At 39.7% G+C, this 19220-nt stretch overlaps 1 protein-coding gene across 1 annotated transcript; it reads left to right on the forward strand.

The window, feature by feature from the left end:
• Nucleotides 1–378: 378 nt before the first annotated feature.
• On the forward strand, nt 379–16951 carry si:ch211-235m3.5 (BICD family-like cargo adapter 1). Its single transcript, XM_061719331.1, has 10 exons — nt 379–720; nt 2612–2827; nt 9244–9363; nt 10389–10535; nt 11059–11229; nt 12220–12384; nt 13799–13858; nt 14269–14381; nt 14537–14657; nt 16004–16951. Exons 1-10 carry the CDS (start codon nt 472–474, stop codon nt 16232–16234), a joined length of 1593 nt encoding a protein of 530 aa, XP_061575315.1. The 5' UTR covers nt 379–471; the 3' UTR covers nt 16235–16951.
• Nucleotides 16952–19220: the final 2269 nt, after the last annotated feature.

Below are 19220 nucleotides of genomic sequence, written 5' to 3' on the forward strand. Positions count from 1 at the left end.
AAAAAGAGGAAAAGAGTACGTAAATAATGACGTATATAGACTTTACAGGAATCCTCCATAGCAATGTCGAAATGAATCATTTAGTTGCTCAACATAAAATCCCTAGTAATTTTTATTATAGCTTTTTAATATTATTGGTGGCGTTTAAAGGCCTTATTTGTAGGCTCTGCGTCGATTTAACGCAGAGCCATAATCAAGGGGCGTATTTTCCCCTGACGGCGCGGTGATGAGCCTGATGGAGACAGGTGTGGGAGGCAACGGTTGCTCAGGTGACTGAAACCAGCAACTCCCCTGGAGACAAACCTGCATGTTGGTGACAGCAGCCTCACACGCAGCACGGCTCACGGCGGGACCTGCACTCAGGTGAATGGATATCTGGTGAAAAAAGTAACCTTGGAGCGCGACTTTTTTTTTTGCATTTTTGCATGTTTGCATGTTTGGCACAAGAAACACTGCACAATTTAGTTCGTTATGGATCATTTGCATGAATGGAGCTTCAGCTCCAAGAAAATGGACCTGGAGGAGGAGGATTTCTGCTTCGACTACGGAGCGGAGGAAATAACAGATGATCAAGACCCCGCTGAACTTGTGGCTGCTTTGAAACAAAAGGAGGAAGAGGTTATTTTGGCAGCGCAGCTGGGAAACGCGTTGCTCCTGGAAAACCGTCATCTGAAGCAGCAGAGCGACAAACTTCATGAGCAGTACGCCGACAAACTGGAGGTAAGAGAGCACTCTGTCTGGAAAACTGAACTTCCACAAAGAAATGATGGTGAAATGATGTGATTAGAGAGGACACTTTCGAAAGGCGAGGCTGGGAAACGATTTTAGGACGGGCGGCTGTTTATTTAATCATTTATTTCTAGGCGAGCTGGTAAAATGAACGTTTTCTTTGACAAACTTGCAACTCCTGTGTTTAATGTTTTGTGGTAGACGTCACCAACCTGCGTGAAACTTTTGAGGCACAAAGTCTTCAGAGACGGAGAAACAGCCATTGAGTGAAAAACACGGAGCTTTTACAAGCGTGAAATTACCTGACGGTTCTCTAAATCAGTGGTTCCCAAACTTTCTGTGCCCAAGGCACACCAAAGGACAAATAAAAATTTCAAGGCACACCTATTGTGCAAAATAGCCTTATATAACACGTGTTAGCACTAATATCATCTGTTTATCTGTTAAGTTTATTATTTACTAATGCCAAATAAGATATGACAAAGACAACTATTCTACTCATGAAATATTTATTAACAAAATACTTCACAAAAATATTTAAACTTTATCAAATTGGGCTTCATCAAACACACCCATTTCAGGAGGATTTTTAAAAATAGTTTTTAGATAAAGAGTTTGCCTCTGTATTATGGAATGAGTGCATTCAAAGTAGTATATAGTAAATTAAAATAATTATTTTTGTCTAGTTGTGGTAGGCTATGGTTGTCACAAAATCCCACGGCACACTTGGACTTGCCTCAAGGCACACCAGTGTGCCACGGCACACAGTTTGGGAACCACTGATCTAAATGTATGTTTGGCAAATTTCAGCAGGTTGACCTGTGGTCGTCTAAATCACACACCTGGGAGGTTATAGGGACTGACCGACTGACTGACTTACATAACAGGTTATCTTTGAGAAAGCAATGTGTCCTTCAGGTATTCGTTGTTAACTCTTATCGTGTTTGGCAGTTATATAAAATATTAACGCTTTAAAGTGACGCAAACATGTGGCACTGATCCAGATCTGTTAATCCTGCCCCAGTAAACTTCATCCAAACATGGGTTTGGGATGTGGGAATTCCCACATTTAAACTTCCCTACAAAGTACTGCTTCTTACCTGTATGTCATTCAATGTTATATGAGTTTAAAAAAAGGTCTCCAATGTAAACAAGTGTAATGCTTTCTTGGAATAATGCCTTTTAGTTGACTTTGTATCAGCGAATCTGTACTGTCATGAAACTGTACCTGATCCTATGCAATTCTTCTAATAAATTCTTCAATCAATAAAAAAAAAAAACGCATTTGGGACCGAGATATAGTGAGCCGACATTTTGGCATGATGCTGGTTCGGTCTCAGCAGCTTCTGCTGGGTCCAGGGGGCCCCAGCTGATTCTGGGGCAGCAGTCATGCTCTACTTGAGCTCAATTAGTTCTTGTCAGCTGCTGTATTTGAGCCAAACCATTATGGCTAACTGGCAAGAACTTATCATTAAAAAAAAAATCTGCAAGAATACAAATTCTTTGTTTGTCAAACAAAAACAGCATGTTTCTTTTATCTGCATGTTTAATTTTGCAGATGTATGCGTATGACATGGAGAGAAAATTGTTTACTGACTCTAGTTGGATGACTTGTATGCTGATACATTTTCAGTGGAGCCTCAGTTTGCTCATTTATTAATTCAGATTACAGCTGTCAGTCATTTAATCACTTATAAGACAAGAACCATTGTTGCTGGTATTAATTAAAACATATGAGCTTTAGATTCTCCTAACTAGCACAAAATGTAAATGCATGGATTCAACTCTATTTCTGTTTTGACATTTTGAGATATTTACCCCATCTTACTGAGATTCCCCATTTCCACCTGTCAAGACGTGTATCATTTCTACATGTGTGTAGGAGCTGGAGCAGGGACGGCATGAGCTGCGACTGAAGCTGGAAGGCTCCCAGTCCCAGTGGGAGAGCCAGGTGGGGGATCTGGAGAGGGATGCGAGGGAGCTGGGTGCCAAGGTGGAGCGGCTCAGCCAGGCCCTCAGCCAGGCCGAAAGGGACAAGAGTCGAGCCCAGCTGGAGCACAGCGAGCAAACGCTGCAGCTCAAAGAGGAGCTTAATACTGTGAGTGTCACGTGTGTGTCTCGATTTGTGGAGTGATTTGTGCACCTTACTGTAGATCTGAGTTTGGTGCAGAAAACCCCCCACCTTGGCCGAAACAAACACCTGTTGTCCAAGGCTGCGGGCTATCTGAGTCCAAGTAGATAAGTCAGCCTGTTACCCAATCCACCTGCTGAAACTCAAACACCCGGGCATCAGAGTTACTGAGTCTAGAACAGAGAGCATACAGGACTGTCTCAGAAAATTTGAATATTGTGATTTTCTGTAATGCAATTACAAAGACAAAAATGTCATACATTCTGGATTCATTACAAATCAACTGAAATATTGCAAGCCTTTTATTATTTTAATATTGCTGATCATGGCTTACAGCTTAAGAAAACTCAAATATCCTATCTAAAAAAAATATAATATTCTGGGAATCTTAATCTTAAACTTTATCATAATATTCAAATTTTCTGAGACAGTCCTGCAGGCTCAGAGCAAACCATTGTGTGTGTGTGTGTGTGTGTGTGTGTGTGTGTGTGTGTGTGTGTGTGTGTGTGTGTGTGTGTGTGTGTGTGTGTGTGTGTGTGTGTGTGTGTGTGTGTGTGTGTGTGTGTGTGTGTGTGTGTGTGTGTGTGTGTGTGTGTGTGTGTGTGTGTGTGTGTGTGTGTGTGTGTGTGTGTGTGTGTGTGTGTGTGTGTGTGTGTGTGTGTGTGTGTGTGTGTGTGAATAAAAATGAGTAGGAGAGACCGATGTGAAACATGGCCTGAGAATTTGGCCTCTAGCAAATGATCTGTGCAGGTGTGGGGCATGATGGAAATCCTATGCAAAAATAGAAACATCAAGACTTGTTTTCAGGTCAAGTACAGAAGGAGTATAGCTGTGAAAAGGTCTGAGCTGCTGGTTTTACACACAACTGAAGGCAAAATAACTATTTAGGTTAATTTCATTTTCTGTGATCCCAGTTTTTCAAGTGCGATTGACTTTTTTTTTAATCACTTTTTATTGTTTAGTTGGGCAGTTAATTTAGAAAAATGGGCAGTTTAATTAAGTATTAGATTAGTCATTAGCTAGAACTTTACACAAGAACATTATGAACTGTTCAACCAGTTCATTGGATTAGGTGAAGTTAACTTTTAACTTTAATACTTCATTGACGTAATGGATGAGAACACTGACAACATATAGCTGACTCAAATCGTTCAACTTGGATTGGTTCAGGTTTATGATCTTTAGTGTTTGATACCAAGGAAATGCCGTTCACTGAGGAGAAAATCATGTCGGTAACATAAACTTTACAGCTCCTTATCAGTTAAGACGTTTTAGCTGATTAGGTCACTCAGCCAGACAACCTTGAGGAATTTTCCAGGCTACAAAGTAGGGACTTGTACTGTATATCCAGATAATACAGCTGTTGCTTGCTGTTTCACTTGATGGATCACTAAGCAGAGCTCTTCTTTGTGTTTTTTCTAAATAAGCAGTGAACTTGAGCTGGAAAAGTTAAAAATGCATCCAAGCAGCACTGGAACCCTCCCATAAGTCAAGGTCCACAGAAGTAGGAACTATGAATATCTACCCCGGCTGGAGGACTCAGCAGACAGTCTTGAAGTTCAGGAAAAAGACAATTTAGATAAAAGCTTGTGCCCCTGTTTGAACTGCTTTCATAGAAGGAAGTGGGGGAAATGTTTTATTTGGCTGCCTGGCATCATACATGGGTAACAACGGACTCTGAGAGCTTGTAAAAGTCAGATGAGAGCAAATGCATTTTAAGAAAGGGAGAGCGAAGAAACTCCACGACTGATGTGTCGTCGTCGGACGTGGTGAAGGGTGTTGTTGCTTCTTTTGGGCCGCTGCCTGGTGTGGTGAGTTGTGGCTGCGTTTGTGTAATTATGCGTAGATAGTCGTAAAAAAATGATGATCAGATTGATGAAGTTCAATCATGGCAAAGAATGATGTATGGCAACAACAAGAAATAGCTTCCACAGATTACCTGAGCCTCTTTAAATGTCACACTTTTGTAAAAAAACGAACCCGAAGATATTTATTTCAGTATCAGTGAAGACTTAGGAAAGTTCCCGTCACTGACAAGTTCATGTAGGTCGTCTGTGCCTGATGTAGTCTTCAGAGTTTCTATAAGAATAGTCAGAAAAAAATCCAGAGTGTAAGGCAATGTTCAACTCAATAAGTTGGCATGATTTGGTGCTTAGATTAGATCTTCTGCGGTGTGATCAAACACGTAAATAATTTATTATTTGTTAGAATTTGCTCCCGTGGTCACAAATGGGAGTCATGTGATCATTGGTGATTTTCTTTATTCTGGCTTGTGCTTCTCCTCTCCTCCCATGACCTTGATATCAAGTGGCATAACTTCTGAAATGTACTATTAAACATACTGCGTGATACACCGGTTGTTTTGTTATTTACTGCTACGACACCATGTAACTGAAGGCTTCTCATTTTGTTGCTTGTCGTCTTTGTCCCTCACATCTTTTTACTTTTCTTACAGGGAAGAATTTAGACATGAGTAGAAGGAAAAAAAATGAAGGAAGCTAGAAGATGTGTTACACAACATATAGTTTGGTTTTGATGACTCAAAGTTTTGCTGTGAGATGACCTCACTTCCTTCTTAGCGTCATAGATTTATGATTTACATTCTCAAAAAGCAACATCCAAACAAACCTTTTGATACTTGTTCTGTGGATCCATTCAGCCAAACATGTTTAAGTTTGAAGGAAAACGATTATTTGAAACTTCAGGAATCAGTCTGTACACATTTTAAAGAAAATCCAGTATGGCAGGAAGTCTACAAAAACCTCTACAGTAGTTAATTTCTCTGTGTACAGGAAGTAGGGGTGGCTGTAGTTCAGGAGACAGAGCAATTCTCCTTCAAAGCTCATTTCCCCTGTGTGGAAGCATCCTGGGCAAAGATACTGGACCCCACATTGCCTCAGTATGTTCATCACTTCCAAGTCACTTTGGAAAAGCTTCTGCTAATGAAATGCAATGTAAATATGTTTGGAGTGAAGCTCCAGCAGGTTTCACAGAACTTGGAACACTGTTATTGCTGTGAGTGTAGATGGGGCATGGCAGGAATCTGCAGAAGGGCATTGTAATCTCGCTACTGAAACCTGAGAGAGAAAGAATTCAGAAAGAATTTAGCAGAAACTGCAAACAGCTCTGAGAGAGAAAATACTTTCCGGGAATCTCAAAGGAGACATTTTCTGGGACTATCTCTCTTGGTGCATTTGAGGAAGCATCCATAATAAAAGCAATGTTTGCGTGTGCCTGACTGTCACATGACTCAGGTGTGAATCTTTAAAATGAAGAGGAAAAAAATAATGAAATGAAAACAGGTTAGCCATTGAGAACTGCACCTTGTGTTTGATGCCTCTGTTTATGATTACCTACTAGACTCAATGAGATAATTTACAGGGAGTTTTTATCTAAGGAAAACATGAAATGTTATTCAAAGGAACTACTTACAAGGAAACACACCCAGAAGAATGAGTTTTACACATTATACTGATTGTAGTCTGAGTCCTTTTTGCACAGTACTGGCAGTGTATTGGTAATTTAAAAATAAACACGGCTGCTGGATAAGAAATACCTCCCTGCTGGGACGGCTGATAATATTCATTTTTTGGTTCTTGGGTAAAGCTGTTTACTCTAAAAGAAAGATACATCCTCAAAGCTGGTTCAGGACATGGATGGACTTATGCCAACATGCATCTTTTGATATTCCTCATATTTTTTCATTTTTATTAATTAGGTTAATAAGTTCTTTTTGTATATTAGGTTTATCTTACCGAGTCCAAATGTTGGAACAAAAATGTTTTATTGAGTGACAATCTGATAACAGGCAAATGTGAAATGTCGTCCTGCAGTGCAATTGAGTCAAAACGTTTTTTTTTTTTTTTTTTGACCTGGTGGCAGCTTGCATGAATGCATGGCTGGATAAGTTTGATTAATTATGCTATTGTTTTTTCTCCTTCTGCCACAGGTATGTCTGCTCTTAGAACTGCATTTTTGTTAGATCAGATGGTGATGATGCTGTGTTATTCATTTGCACCACAACTCCTTGTGTCAGGTCACAGAAGCTGATTTTCATTGCCATCATTTTGGAGATGTTCCAACCCAAACCAGTTTTTGAACCTCTCTTCACATAACTGTAAAATGTTTCATGTCTTCGTGAATGCTCTCCACGCTTTCACTTGCATTTTGTGCAGTTGTCTTTGGGGAATAACCCTCCTCCCACTAAGGTTCATTGAGAGGCTACTTATTGAAGTGCTCTGGAACTTTTTGGACACACATCTTCATCTGTTATAGACAATTCTCTCTTGAATACGATTATAGCTCTTGTGCAGTGCCCGTGGAAGTAATCTAACTATTAAATTAATTACAGTAATCTTTTGTAACTAAATGAATCATTTGAAAAGAGGCATCAGCTTTGAAAAACCAGAATTATTCTTTAACTTTAGTGATTAAGAGTTTGGGTTATCAGTTGGGTTTGGTTTACAAATACCACTCTGACTTCATTAGTGCAACTACAAACGCATGGAGTGCTGCTGGGTGTATAAAAAGTATACTTCAGGTGCTCGTCGGCATGGGGATCCAAAAGATTCAAAAGATTGAAAAACCGAGGCACTCAGGAAGTTAGAAAAATATAAAAAGCCTTTATTAAATCATGGCTTAGAAAAAGTTAAAAATGCCAACATGTTTCGGCCATGTAGGCCTTCCTTTTTTACCACTCTGACTTCATTTGCTGTAGTAAACAGTGTTTTGGAATTGATATAATTCTTCAAGAAAAGAACAAAATGTGATGAAAAGCAACATAACAGTGCAACTGACCTATTTGTCCTTGTTTTTTGAGATTTTGACAAGCAAGCTTTGAGTTTTTCTGCAGTTCCCCAAAAAGATGCAGTATACAGAGGTACAATTATCCGTTCCTTTTTTTTTAATTGACCATTTAGATCCACACATTACCTTTTCACCTCTTTTTTCCCACCCAGTGCTACATGATCACTCAGTGGGTGTGGATCACAGTGTGTTTTTGGACAGCTGTGACAAATCAGTCACTGTGGATTTCCGTTTGTAAAAAGAGCTGCCTGAATTCAGACAAGCCCCTGTGACCTCTGTACCCCCCGTCGGGATTGTTCATCTGACCACCAAAACGGAAAAGACAATATAGGTTGCAGAGAGATATAAATCTGTAATTTTGTCTTTTTGATCCTCCCTCTCATACCCAAACATCTCTGGTTCCCAGGGGAGAGCCATCTTTTCTGTGCAATCCCTGAGGGCTTCTGCTGTAGCTGGGGTGGTCAGCTGGTAGATGCCTCAGTGTTTGGATTGATCAAGGCAGCGGCTTGGGGGCCCGTATGAGGGAATATCATCTCAGGCTTCGTGTTTCTGTCAAATGAAGCGTCCTACTTCAACTTGTGTTTTGGTGATTCCCAGTGGGTCGCTGCTTCTATTGTGGAAGAGGCCCCCGTTGGCAAGATGAGGCAACAGTAATGACAATTCATGGGGACAAACAAACTCATCTTCAGTCTCCCCCTTCTTCTCTTCTCATGTCAACATGCTTTTTTTATTTTTATCCATCACTGCCTGGTTTACTTTCGTCTCTCTCTCTCTCACACACACACAAACACACTTCCCTCTTGCATTCCCACCTCACTCCCTCTGCTGCACCTTCCAGCTTTACTCTCATGATGTACAACTTTACTCACTTGACCCTCTGTTGTATTGTTGTCTAATTTGGCATGATGATGTCACCAGCAATACCAAGATGCCCTCCACTCCATCTGCTGCAGGGGCCAGCCTTTCATCTTGTATTATGTGGTGGTGATGGGACCTGACAGGGGCCCGCCAAACTGCTGAGTAAGAGGAATCAAGGGTCCCAGAGCAGAGCGTAGGAGGGGGGATGAGGGTTGTCTGATCACTGAGGGACTCAGAACTGGCTTATCAGCAACCCAGAGTTTGAGTTATTGTTTCAGAATCATATTGTGTATGAAACAGTGGGGGAAATAAGCCACAACAGAGGAAAATACAACTTTTATTTCCTTTTTAAAAGCACGAGGTTCATAAGGGTTGAGCTAAATCAATTATTTTTATTAGGGATGCACTGGTTGCTTGGTAGCGAAAAGAAAGGGGACAATTTTCAGCTTGAGTGATGGTCTCATTAAGGACTTTTTTCTCTTCTATACTGGTCATTACACCAGATGGGCCCTGCATCACAATCAGATATGCGCTTTCCCTTAAGCGTGTCTGCATTGTGGAAATCGGGCACAAACTCTGGAATAGATCAACGTGAATACATCTAAAGTCATGAAATTCCTCTCGTGATCCTTTCTTTTTTAGTAAATTGACTTTATTTGTCTGTGCTTGATCACTGAATGTGAATCTTTTTTGTTTTGTCCTTTTCTGTCCATTTGAAGGCAATGGAGGTGCAGAAAGCCATGTCCAGCGAGCTGCAGGCTCTGAAGCAGGAGCTCCAACAGAAAGGAAACCAAAACAGACCGCAGGACGAGGAGCTGATCAGTGCCATGAGGGAGCAGGTAACTACTGCAGTACACATACTAAAACACCACAGTATGTAGCTTCCAAACCTGAAAACAAATCAAATCTGATCCTGAATGTTACATTTTTGCTTAAAAAATATTCTAGTGAGATGTTTTTTGTTAAAGAAAGTTTTGTGTGCTGACCAGAACAAACTGAACCAATGTATTCCTTTTGTGATTTTCATATTATGTTTTTACTTTTGTGAAATGTGTTTCTCTTTTTATATTTTTACGTTTGCACCATTATGTAACACTAGCTGAATATCTTGCAATAAAATATTTAAAAGCAGGCAATATAACAAAATAGAAGAAAATAAAATGGTGGCCCATTTTTGCATAAAATGATAGATTTAAAATTGTGGCAGATATGTGAAAGCAATGTGCCTTATCAAGTCGTATGAGACCAAAAGATTATTTTCAATTAATGATTTTAAAGTTGCAATATTTCTGAGGGATTTTAGGCACATGAAAAAATCAGTAATCTTCAGACATTTGGTCCTTCAAGCAGCAATGATCATATTCTCCCTTTTGGGTTTTCCACTGTCCTTCAGAGTGCAACATAGCTTAACATAACATCATCACCAACGGGAGTTATTCTGTTCCACAGAAGACACCTCATTTGCTTTGTTGGCTTTACTTACTGGGTGTGATGACATGGTTATGAAATATATTTGCATATATTTTGTCACATCATCTGAGAAAGAATGAGCCTCCGTCTCTCACCGGACTATCTATGACCAGTCAGCAGATTAGTCTGTATACTGGGCCTTTCAGGAAAGAGGCCATAAAAAGGTTAAGTGTTTCAAGTAGAAGGAGACTGAATGTGGTTTGGTAAAGAAAACATATGTCCAAGTGAGTGTAGGAAGTTAATTTCTTTCTTTTATTTTTAAACGTGTGTTATGATTACATCCCTTGGTGATTGTTAAGGCATGATGCAGGGGAGTAATATAGGTTTTCTCCCCAAATATAGTACCTTTTTGTTTTTTCTGAATGAGTGTTTTTGTGTTTGTTTGTTTTATAAGGTGTTGCGCCTTACAAAGAAAGAGCAGGAGCTGGAACAGCGCTTGGAGAGTGTGTGTCAAGAAAATGCAGAGCTGAGGACGAATTTGGCCTCTTTACATGTACGTCTAGCTCTCCATGAGCAACTCAGCCAGCAGCACACCCAGCAGGTGAATAACACACACACACACACACACACACACACACACACACACACTCACAGATGTTAGAAATAGACATATCGAGAACATTACTGTATCTTTTATGTAAATACAGTGTGACTGGGGTTCACTGTAGCAGGAAGCTGCACTAAACAGGAGTATGAATGAGCGAGTCAGTAACAAAGGGATTTTGGCGGCCTGGGTTTCGGCGGGATTGTGGAAAGAATTACGAAACAATCACCTCATCCCCGTCATTGTATCTTTAACCCACAAGTCTGGATTCCACTTGTCCTCGTTTAGTTTCATGTTGGCTGAAAGCTGGAATCTGGCATGTCAGGATTTCTACTCTGCTGAATGTCACTCTTGAGGGTTTGTTTTTAAAGCACACATAACTGTGGTCAGATGACTTCAGAAACCAGGAGCACTTAGAATTATATTTTTCCCTCGTGCATCTCGTTGACATCAGACTCATATTTGTGCCTTTGAGCTTTGTATATGCACCATTCATGCCTGTCCCTCCTCGTCTTTTCAGCTAGCTGAGGCGTGGCAGGAGGTGGAGGTGGCACGGAGCCGTTCGCAGCAGCTGCAGGCTCGGGTGGAGGAGCTAGAGGAGGAGGTGTCTCTGCAGGAATCCAGGAGCCACAGAGATGTCTCCCTGCTATCAGAACTGGAGACGGCGGACTTGGGTGTCAGCAAAGAAGAGGTAGATTGGGTGTTTAATACAATCAGAGCACAGCTGGGTAAACTGATACATTATAGGAAGAGAAAGATTTGAATTAAATCCCATGTTGTCCAAAATAACCAAATGTTATTATATCCAGAATTGGCTACGATCACTGGGAATAACATTTTTTTTAATTGGTCTTTCCTGAAAGATACGAGGAGTGAGATCACAGACACATCATTTATGTTAAATGTAAAAAAATAAATAATTGTGAATGTGCAGCAGGTGTCTGTGCAGAGAGGAACGCAGTGACGGAACATTTTGTACAAGTTCTGTGCGGCAGAGAGACTTGTTTGACACAAGGAGAAGGTGTGAATATCCTAAAGTGAAAAAGCTGCAAATAAATCTTAGATGAGACTTTTGGAGGATACACGTTTTTAGTCATGTCTGAGAAAGAGAGCAGCAGCAGTGTTCTCACTCCCTGAATGTATACATTTGTGTTTTGGCAGGAAAATGGGATATGTGGCTGTGCTCATGAGTCATTCAATACGTTTCCTGTTTGTCATGGCCACATCCATGGAGTTTCCATGTTTAGGAGCGTTCATAACATTTATTTGATGAGGGTGTGTAGAGGCACCCAAAATCAAACAATGGATTGACATTTGATCAAAAGTAATGCTGTACTGTAACTCGGCTTTCATTAGGGAATAAGCCTGTTCATGTCTTAACACAATTATTTGCTACAGGTTGAATAAGTTAAATATAGTGATGAGGTAATGTGGTCCTCCTCCTTTTTTGTAAATACCATTTCACACAGGTTGTGTATTTTGTGTGTGTGTGTGTATATATATATATATATATATATATATATATATATATATATATATATATATATATATATATATATATATAATACCAGTGAACTGGAATAAATAGTGTTTTGTTTTTTTGTTTCTTTTGAATGTATTTTAAACCTTATACTTTAATAGCAAACATAAATCAGTAGGTTTGTGTCCCTGTTCTATGTAGATAACACATGAAATGGGCTCCATCCTCAAGTTACTCCTCCCGCTGACTGAGGATCGGGAAAGGTCAGGGAGGCCAGAGGTCGTGGATCAACAGGAGGACGTGCTGGCCATGCTTCACCTGCTGAAGGGAGTGGCTGAAACTCTGGCTCAGGCATCCAGCCCCCAGGTGAGGACCATGACAGGAAATGGAAATAAAAGGCTGCATTGTTGTTTCACATCAAAGTGCAAGAAAAGTACACTGCGGCTTTCATACCATCGAGGAGTTTGAATCATATATTATTATTGTACGTAGACATTGCATTAAAAAAAACGGTACATAGAAGAACGAGCATCAACCAAGAAGCCAAAGTTCCCAATCTAATAAGTCACAAAATGCTAACAATATGAATGGATGGCCTGGCTCAAAACGGTCAAACTCAAAGCCCAGCCTTTACACACAGAACTCTGTGGTAACTCGTGCTCTCCCCTTATCTGTCTGTTTTCTTTCAGCAGTCCAGCTTTCTCCCACAATATAAAAAAAACATGCACTTTAGATCATGAGAGGCATGACAAGTCTCTAAAGAATTAAGACTAAAAGTCCAAAACTTTTTTTTTCGTTCAGACTGATTTGGTTCCTTCACCATCATTACATAACCACAGCCCACTTGCAAACTAACTTTTGGTGGATTAGTTCACAACGATAGTTCAGTTGACATCCAGTCCTGCAGCAAAAGTTGAGTTCTGTGGGTGGGGTTTTTTAGAAATGTGTCATTTTCTACCATATCATTACTATTAAGAGATGTAAACCGATTCAAAGTTTTCTTGAACAAAATCGCTTGATTGCACCACATTAAATTTTCTTTTCAGAGCAAAAGTGGAGAAAGAAAACCATAAGTTTGCCCGTCTGCTCTGAATGATGTGGGTGCCAGGTGCTCGCTTGTAGCACTGATCCCTGAACTTATCACTGCTGCAAGTACATATATCAATGTACAAACAATATGGGCTAAGAAAGTTAAGATTGTTAACAAAGTGGAAAAAGGATACTGCAACTTGGTTGCACGGGTATTACTTTTAAAGGACCAATACATCTTTTTTTTTTAATTTTGTCTTACGCCAATGCAACTTTAAAATGTAGGTTTTACAGCCAGCTTTACTGACAGAGCAACACCAATGTTTATTTTTATCTCCAAGAAGTCAATCTTGGATACAGAGAAAGTCCAAATGATGAATACAGAAAGCAGCCTGCTCATGTGTCACAATCATTAGTTTATTCAGTTGATCTAACTACCGTCCCCCTGTATGGGTGTTAGAGGCCCTGAAATGAGTGGCTACAACAGTGTGCCCCATGTACACACTGGATACTAGTGTGCTAGATGCATTAAGCCTGTACTTGGCACTAACAAGCACATACAATTGTCCAATTGTGTCTCATGACCTTTGAATTCTGTTCAAAGCTGTAACATCCATTTATCAATGTAACTAAATATCCAGTCCTTCCTGCTCCACCCTAAAAGTACCATACAAGTGGGCCAACTCCAGTGAGTGTCTCTGGTGCACATACATGCCTGACACACAATCCCTCTCTGTTCTCTCTACCCCAGGAGCTGAATCCAGGTTTTGTTAATCGGAATCTGAGCACAGCACAGGAGCTGAGAGATCAGGTAACCAAGTGATGAATGACTTGTCTTACGAACAGAAACGGTGCCTCTGGTTGGCCATTAGGTCAGGACCAGGCTGCACCAGTACTCACTGCAGTCCATAGTGTCATATCCAGGTTCAAGAGTTTATCTTTGTTTAGGTTATTTAGTTTGAGCTTTTTTAAAGTAAATAGTCTCCTCTCACATGTGTTTATATATGCACATCTAATAGAATAAAAAATGTTACATTTCTCAATTACCGGTATTTATTTTACTACATATAAAACACTTTTTTTTTCTAGATTGTCTTGTTCATGAGGTTTACGAAAAAGATTAGCAGATAAAAAAGGCTCCTCAGATATAACTTTAATGCAACAACAGGGTCTCTTTTTGTTTCATTAAAAGATTATTCTTACTCAATCTTCTGCCTGCAGAACATCCAGCTGCAGCAGGAGAATGCTGAGCTGCTAAAGAGGCTGCAGAGTACACAGGATCAAAGGGACACGGTACAACAAGCCATTAAAGACCGGGATGAAGCCATAGCCAAGTAAGTAATTCATCCTTTCACAATATTCCAACTGAAATGATTTTTTTCCTATTGCAGAGAAAGAAAGAGATGGCTATGGGCTATTTGAATTTCGCATCTATCTGCTATATATTTTTTACTGGTATTACTGATGAGGTTTCATTCCTTCTTGATAGGAAAAACATGATGGAGGCGGAGTTGGTGAGAAGCAAAAACGACATGATGTCTCTGAACAACCAGTTGTTAGAAGCCATTCAACGTAAACTGGAGCTGTCACAGGAGCTTGAGGCCTGGCAGGTGAGCCCACTCTGCCTTAAACTAGCCTCTCTGAGGGAGTAGGAGGGATCATTTGTTCTAATATCAACATTTATCATCCAGAAATCGCTTACCCCGCTTTTCAAACGGTACATTTTAACATCTGTTATTTCAGGGAAACATTTTTTAGAGTCTTAGTTTTAGGAGTGATTCAACAATATGCACCCAAGTTTCCTCACCGGAGTGTGTGTGTGACAGATCTGGTCTGGTTCTGTGTTAAGGGATATTCAATTCAATTCAATTCAATTCAATTTTATTTATATAGCGTCTAATACAACAGAGTTGTCTCTAGACGCTTTACAGAGACCCATACCCAGAACATGACCCCCGAGCAGTTATTACATAAACAATGGCAGGTAAAAACTCCCCTAGTGGGAGAAAAACCTTAAGCCAAACAGTGGCAAGGAAAAACTCCCCTTTAGGAGGGAAGAAACCTTGAGCAGGACCAGGCTCATCAGGGGGGACCCTCCTGCCGAGGGCCAGACTGGATATAAGGCAGCCGGGTGGTCGGATCGCTCATACTTCAACAAAAAGGATGCAGATCAAATTTAGAAACAAAACAATGATTCATATTCTGCAGATATCTTTATTAAATATGGGATAAAGTAAACTTCCTCCGTAAGTTACAAATCATTTCATTCTCCTTATTAGTCTTTCTGGTGAAAGTATCTGTAAAATACTATGAATAACAGATATCTATATCTATCATACATACGTTGCATCATATCTTAATAGGTAAATTATATTACTTAATGTACCTCAGGTAAAGAATTGCCTTCTTCTTGTTTGCAGTTTCAGCTTAATGAATTTAATCTGTAACTTGATTTAACTATTGGCCTCCTGGGAAAAAATGAAGGAAAATGAGTCCATCTTTACTCATAGATTCTTGGGTGCTCTTTTTTATTAATATCTTGTTAATGAGCAATTTCAACATCATATATCTTGATATCCTATACTCTTTAGTTAATAAAAAGTTTTAAAATACTTACATTTAACTTCTTTGGAGACAAAGGTGTACCTAAAGTCAGCTCATTCCCCCCATGTTTTTTTGAAGAAGAAAGCTGTCACCTGATGCAACTCTGTGCCTAAATTATATTTTTTAATAGTTTGTGGATGAAAATAGAGCAGAGTGACAGACAATACAGCTACATCAGATAATTAATAATATAGTTCTGATCTTCTTTGGCATTATGACAAACGTGACACATCTGGTGCAGGCAGTTTGACTGAGTTCAGGGTTGACCTACTGTCCTTGCGTCAGAAAGATAAGACACCGCGGTCTGTGCTCTTCAGGCACCTTGTTGATTCTTTTCTTGTGTTTTCCTCAGGACGACATCCAGATAGTCATCAACCAGCAGCTCAAGTCGCAGCAGCAGTTGGAGCAGCCTCACAAGAAGCCCACTTCCAATGGCATGTCATTCTTCCGTAGACCCAGCAAAGTAGCCTCCACCTGGACACGCCAGCCCTCTTCCTCCTCTTGGAGTTCAGACACTAATGAGGACAAAACACAATCCCCTTGGCGGGACTGGCTGAGGCGAGGCACGCAGTACGGCAAATAATGGTCAATGAGTACTACAGATGCCCACTGACTTATGGATAGAAGATGCACAAGATGGAAAAAAGTCAGGAAACTTCACAAGTGGACCTTCCTGTAAATCATGTATGGCACTTTTGAATGAGGAAGAACGGAGTCATTATGAACAAAAACTTGTCTGAGAAATCAAATGAAACACATTTCACTGAGAGGCTGAGCCTTCGTAAACTGTAAACTGTGACAGCCTGGGATTGTGGCTTTTTCACATCACTGTCTAAACACTGTAAATATTGTGCCTTATTTTGTAATATTTCCAATAATTCTTTGAGACTTTATAGTAAATACATGGCAGATCTAGATCAGTGTATAATATTTGCTTAGTTTATTTAAATAAACAGGTCAAAGATAAGTACTGAATGTCAGGAAGTTTATGATCAAACATTTAATTTTTATTTACACTGAACTTTGTTGAGCTGGATATAAGACGCAAAAATGTATTCTTGATGCCTTTATGTACAGTACACCGAGTTACTTTAAAAAAAATATATTTCGTTCTTGTTTGTTTTTTTTAGTTTAAAATTGAAAATATTCTCAGTATGTGTCTGTGTGTAGCGGACGTGTATATTTACAGTGACTCAGTGTTTTTTAAGCTGCTCAGAACTCAAACGGTGTTTCCTAACCTGACTGAATACATCTGGAATGAAACGTTTCATAGAACATTAAACATTACTTTTTAAAATTCTTTTGTGTTTTGCCTGTTTGTGGTACAAATTACAAAGTGAAAGTAGAAGAACAGCAGATCTGACTTTAGAAGAAGACGAGTGAGAACAACCGTTATGAGGTCCTGTCTCCAGATATTGTACGTGTTCCAGTTTTGCTTTTGTCCCGTTTTTAAAAAAAGAAAATATTTGTGGACACATTGCAACAAAGAGAAAAACTTTTATTTCAAATGTACAGATTTATTTCCTCCCATTATTAATAAAGCTGCAAGGTGGGTGTGTGTGTGTGTGTGTGTGTGTGCGCGTGTGTGTGTGTGTGTGCGTGCGTGCGCGTGCGCGCGCGCAGCAGAGAGAATGGAGGGGGGGGGGGTGCAATAGTTCAAATACTTGGGATCAGCTCTGCAAAGAAATGGAGAGTGTGAGAAAATATGGACAGAAGAGTGCAGGCAGGGTAGAGTGGGTGGACGAGTGTTTTCAGAAGAGTAGCAGCAAAAGTGAAAGCAAAGGTTTACAAGATAGTAGTTAGATCAGCCCTTCTGGATGTCTTGGAGATGACAGCACTGGCCAAGAGACAGGAAGTCAAAGGTGGAGCTGGCAGAATTAAAAATATGCAGATTTTATTTGGGAGCAATAAGGATGGATAGGATTTAAAAAAACTAGCACATCAAAAGAATAGCCAGTGCTCTGCATCTTCAAGACAAACAGAAAAGCAGGGAGAGTGATACATCATTTTTTTTAAAAGCTAAAGATAGAGCTGCCAGGGAGGAGGAAAATGTAAAGGCCAAAGAAAGGCAGTCTTGTGGTGTGACAAAGCAAAATAAAAACCATAAGAAAGGGGATCCACATCTCATATATCAGGCCGTACAAGGGGTACATTTTGAACTTATCTCAGAAGTGAAAGACAAGGAAGAGAGATTTGTTTTAGTAAAGGGTAAATTAGACAATCAAGAAGTAACTGTACTTAATGTATACTCCCCGACTGATTGGTCAGACTGGTACAGGGACAGGGACTCACGGACTGTAAAATAGGGATTAGGGATGTATCTGATAATTCAGGGGTGCACCTGACCCCTCCACCTACCTAAACAATAGAAAAATACACGTTGGACACTACGCATTTTAAATGACAAAACAGTACAGTAAACATATTCAACGGGAATTTGAAACATATTTACAAAATAATGATAATGGAGAGGTGTCTCCAAACACTATGGGATGCAACAAAGGCAAAATGATTGACCTCACGGTTTTTCGTAAAACAGAGAAGACTGGAAATGAAGTAATTAGAAACTAGACACGTGCACCAGAAAAAGTGTCAGATATTAATAAAAAAAAAATTAAACAGGATATAAATGGTATGTATGATCAAGTAATTGAAAAACAACTTCACTTTACTAGACAAAGGTATTATGAGACGGGCATAGGATGATGAAACTACTTTTCTGGAGGATTCGAAAACAACGTGGGAAAAATACGATTTATAAGATTAGAAACCCAAAACACAAAAGGTTTGCAGTGAACCAGAGGGCATTCAACATGCCTTTGAACTATATTAAAAAGAACTATATACCCAACTCAACTTGCCAGATATTACATCTATATAAACTTCTTTAACTTCACTAGATTTACCATCTAGAACAACAAAATAAAGAAATTATGGCTGACATAAGGGCAGAAGAATTGAATAAAGCCATTTCAAGACTGAAAGCTAATAAGGCTGGTTAACCGTCTGAGTGGTATAAAGCATTTAAACCACAGATAACACCTGTTCTGCTTAACTGTTTCAATCATGCACTGAGAACAGGGGTAGCCCCCCAATCATGGAAGGAAGACGTTATCTCTATCATCCTGAAAGAAGGAAAAGACCACAAGGAATGTGGCTCATACAGACCAATATCAGTCTTGAATGTAAACTATGAATTATTTGCTTCAATCTTATCTAAGAGACTGAATAAATCCATTGTCCTGGAGCTGATAGATTAAGACCAAACAGGCTTTGTATTAAACAGACAAACATAGGATAATTTGAGGAGAACACTACAGGTGGTGAGTCATATTACACCCAAATACATCAGTGCAGTGTTGGTCAACCTAGATGCCCAAAATGCATTTGACTCAGTGGGTTGGGAATATTTATACAGGGTACTTGCAATATTCGGCTTCAAATATGCTCTTTTTAAAGTGTTAGAGCGCCACACTTCTCTCCAATAGCTAGGAAAAGGGTTAATGGACAACTGTAGCAAACTATTCATTTGGAAAGAGGGACTCGCCAAGGCCGTCCCCTTAGACCGA

The sequence above is a fragment of the Cololabis saira genome, chromosome 4 (assembly GCF_033807715.1).
Source record: "Cololabis saira isolate AMF1-May2022 chromosome 4, fColSai1.1, whole genome shotgun sequence".
NCBI classification, from domain to species: domain Eukaryota; kingdom Metazoa; phylum Chordata; class Actinopteri; order Beloniformes; family Belonidae; genus Cololabis; species Cololabis saira.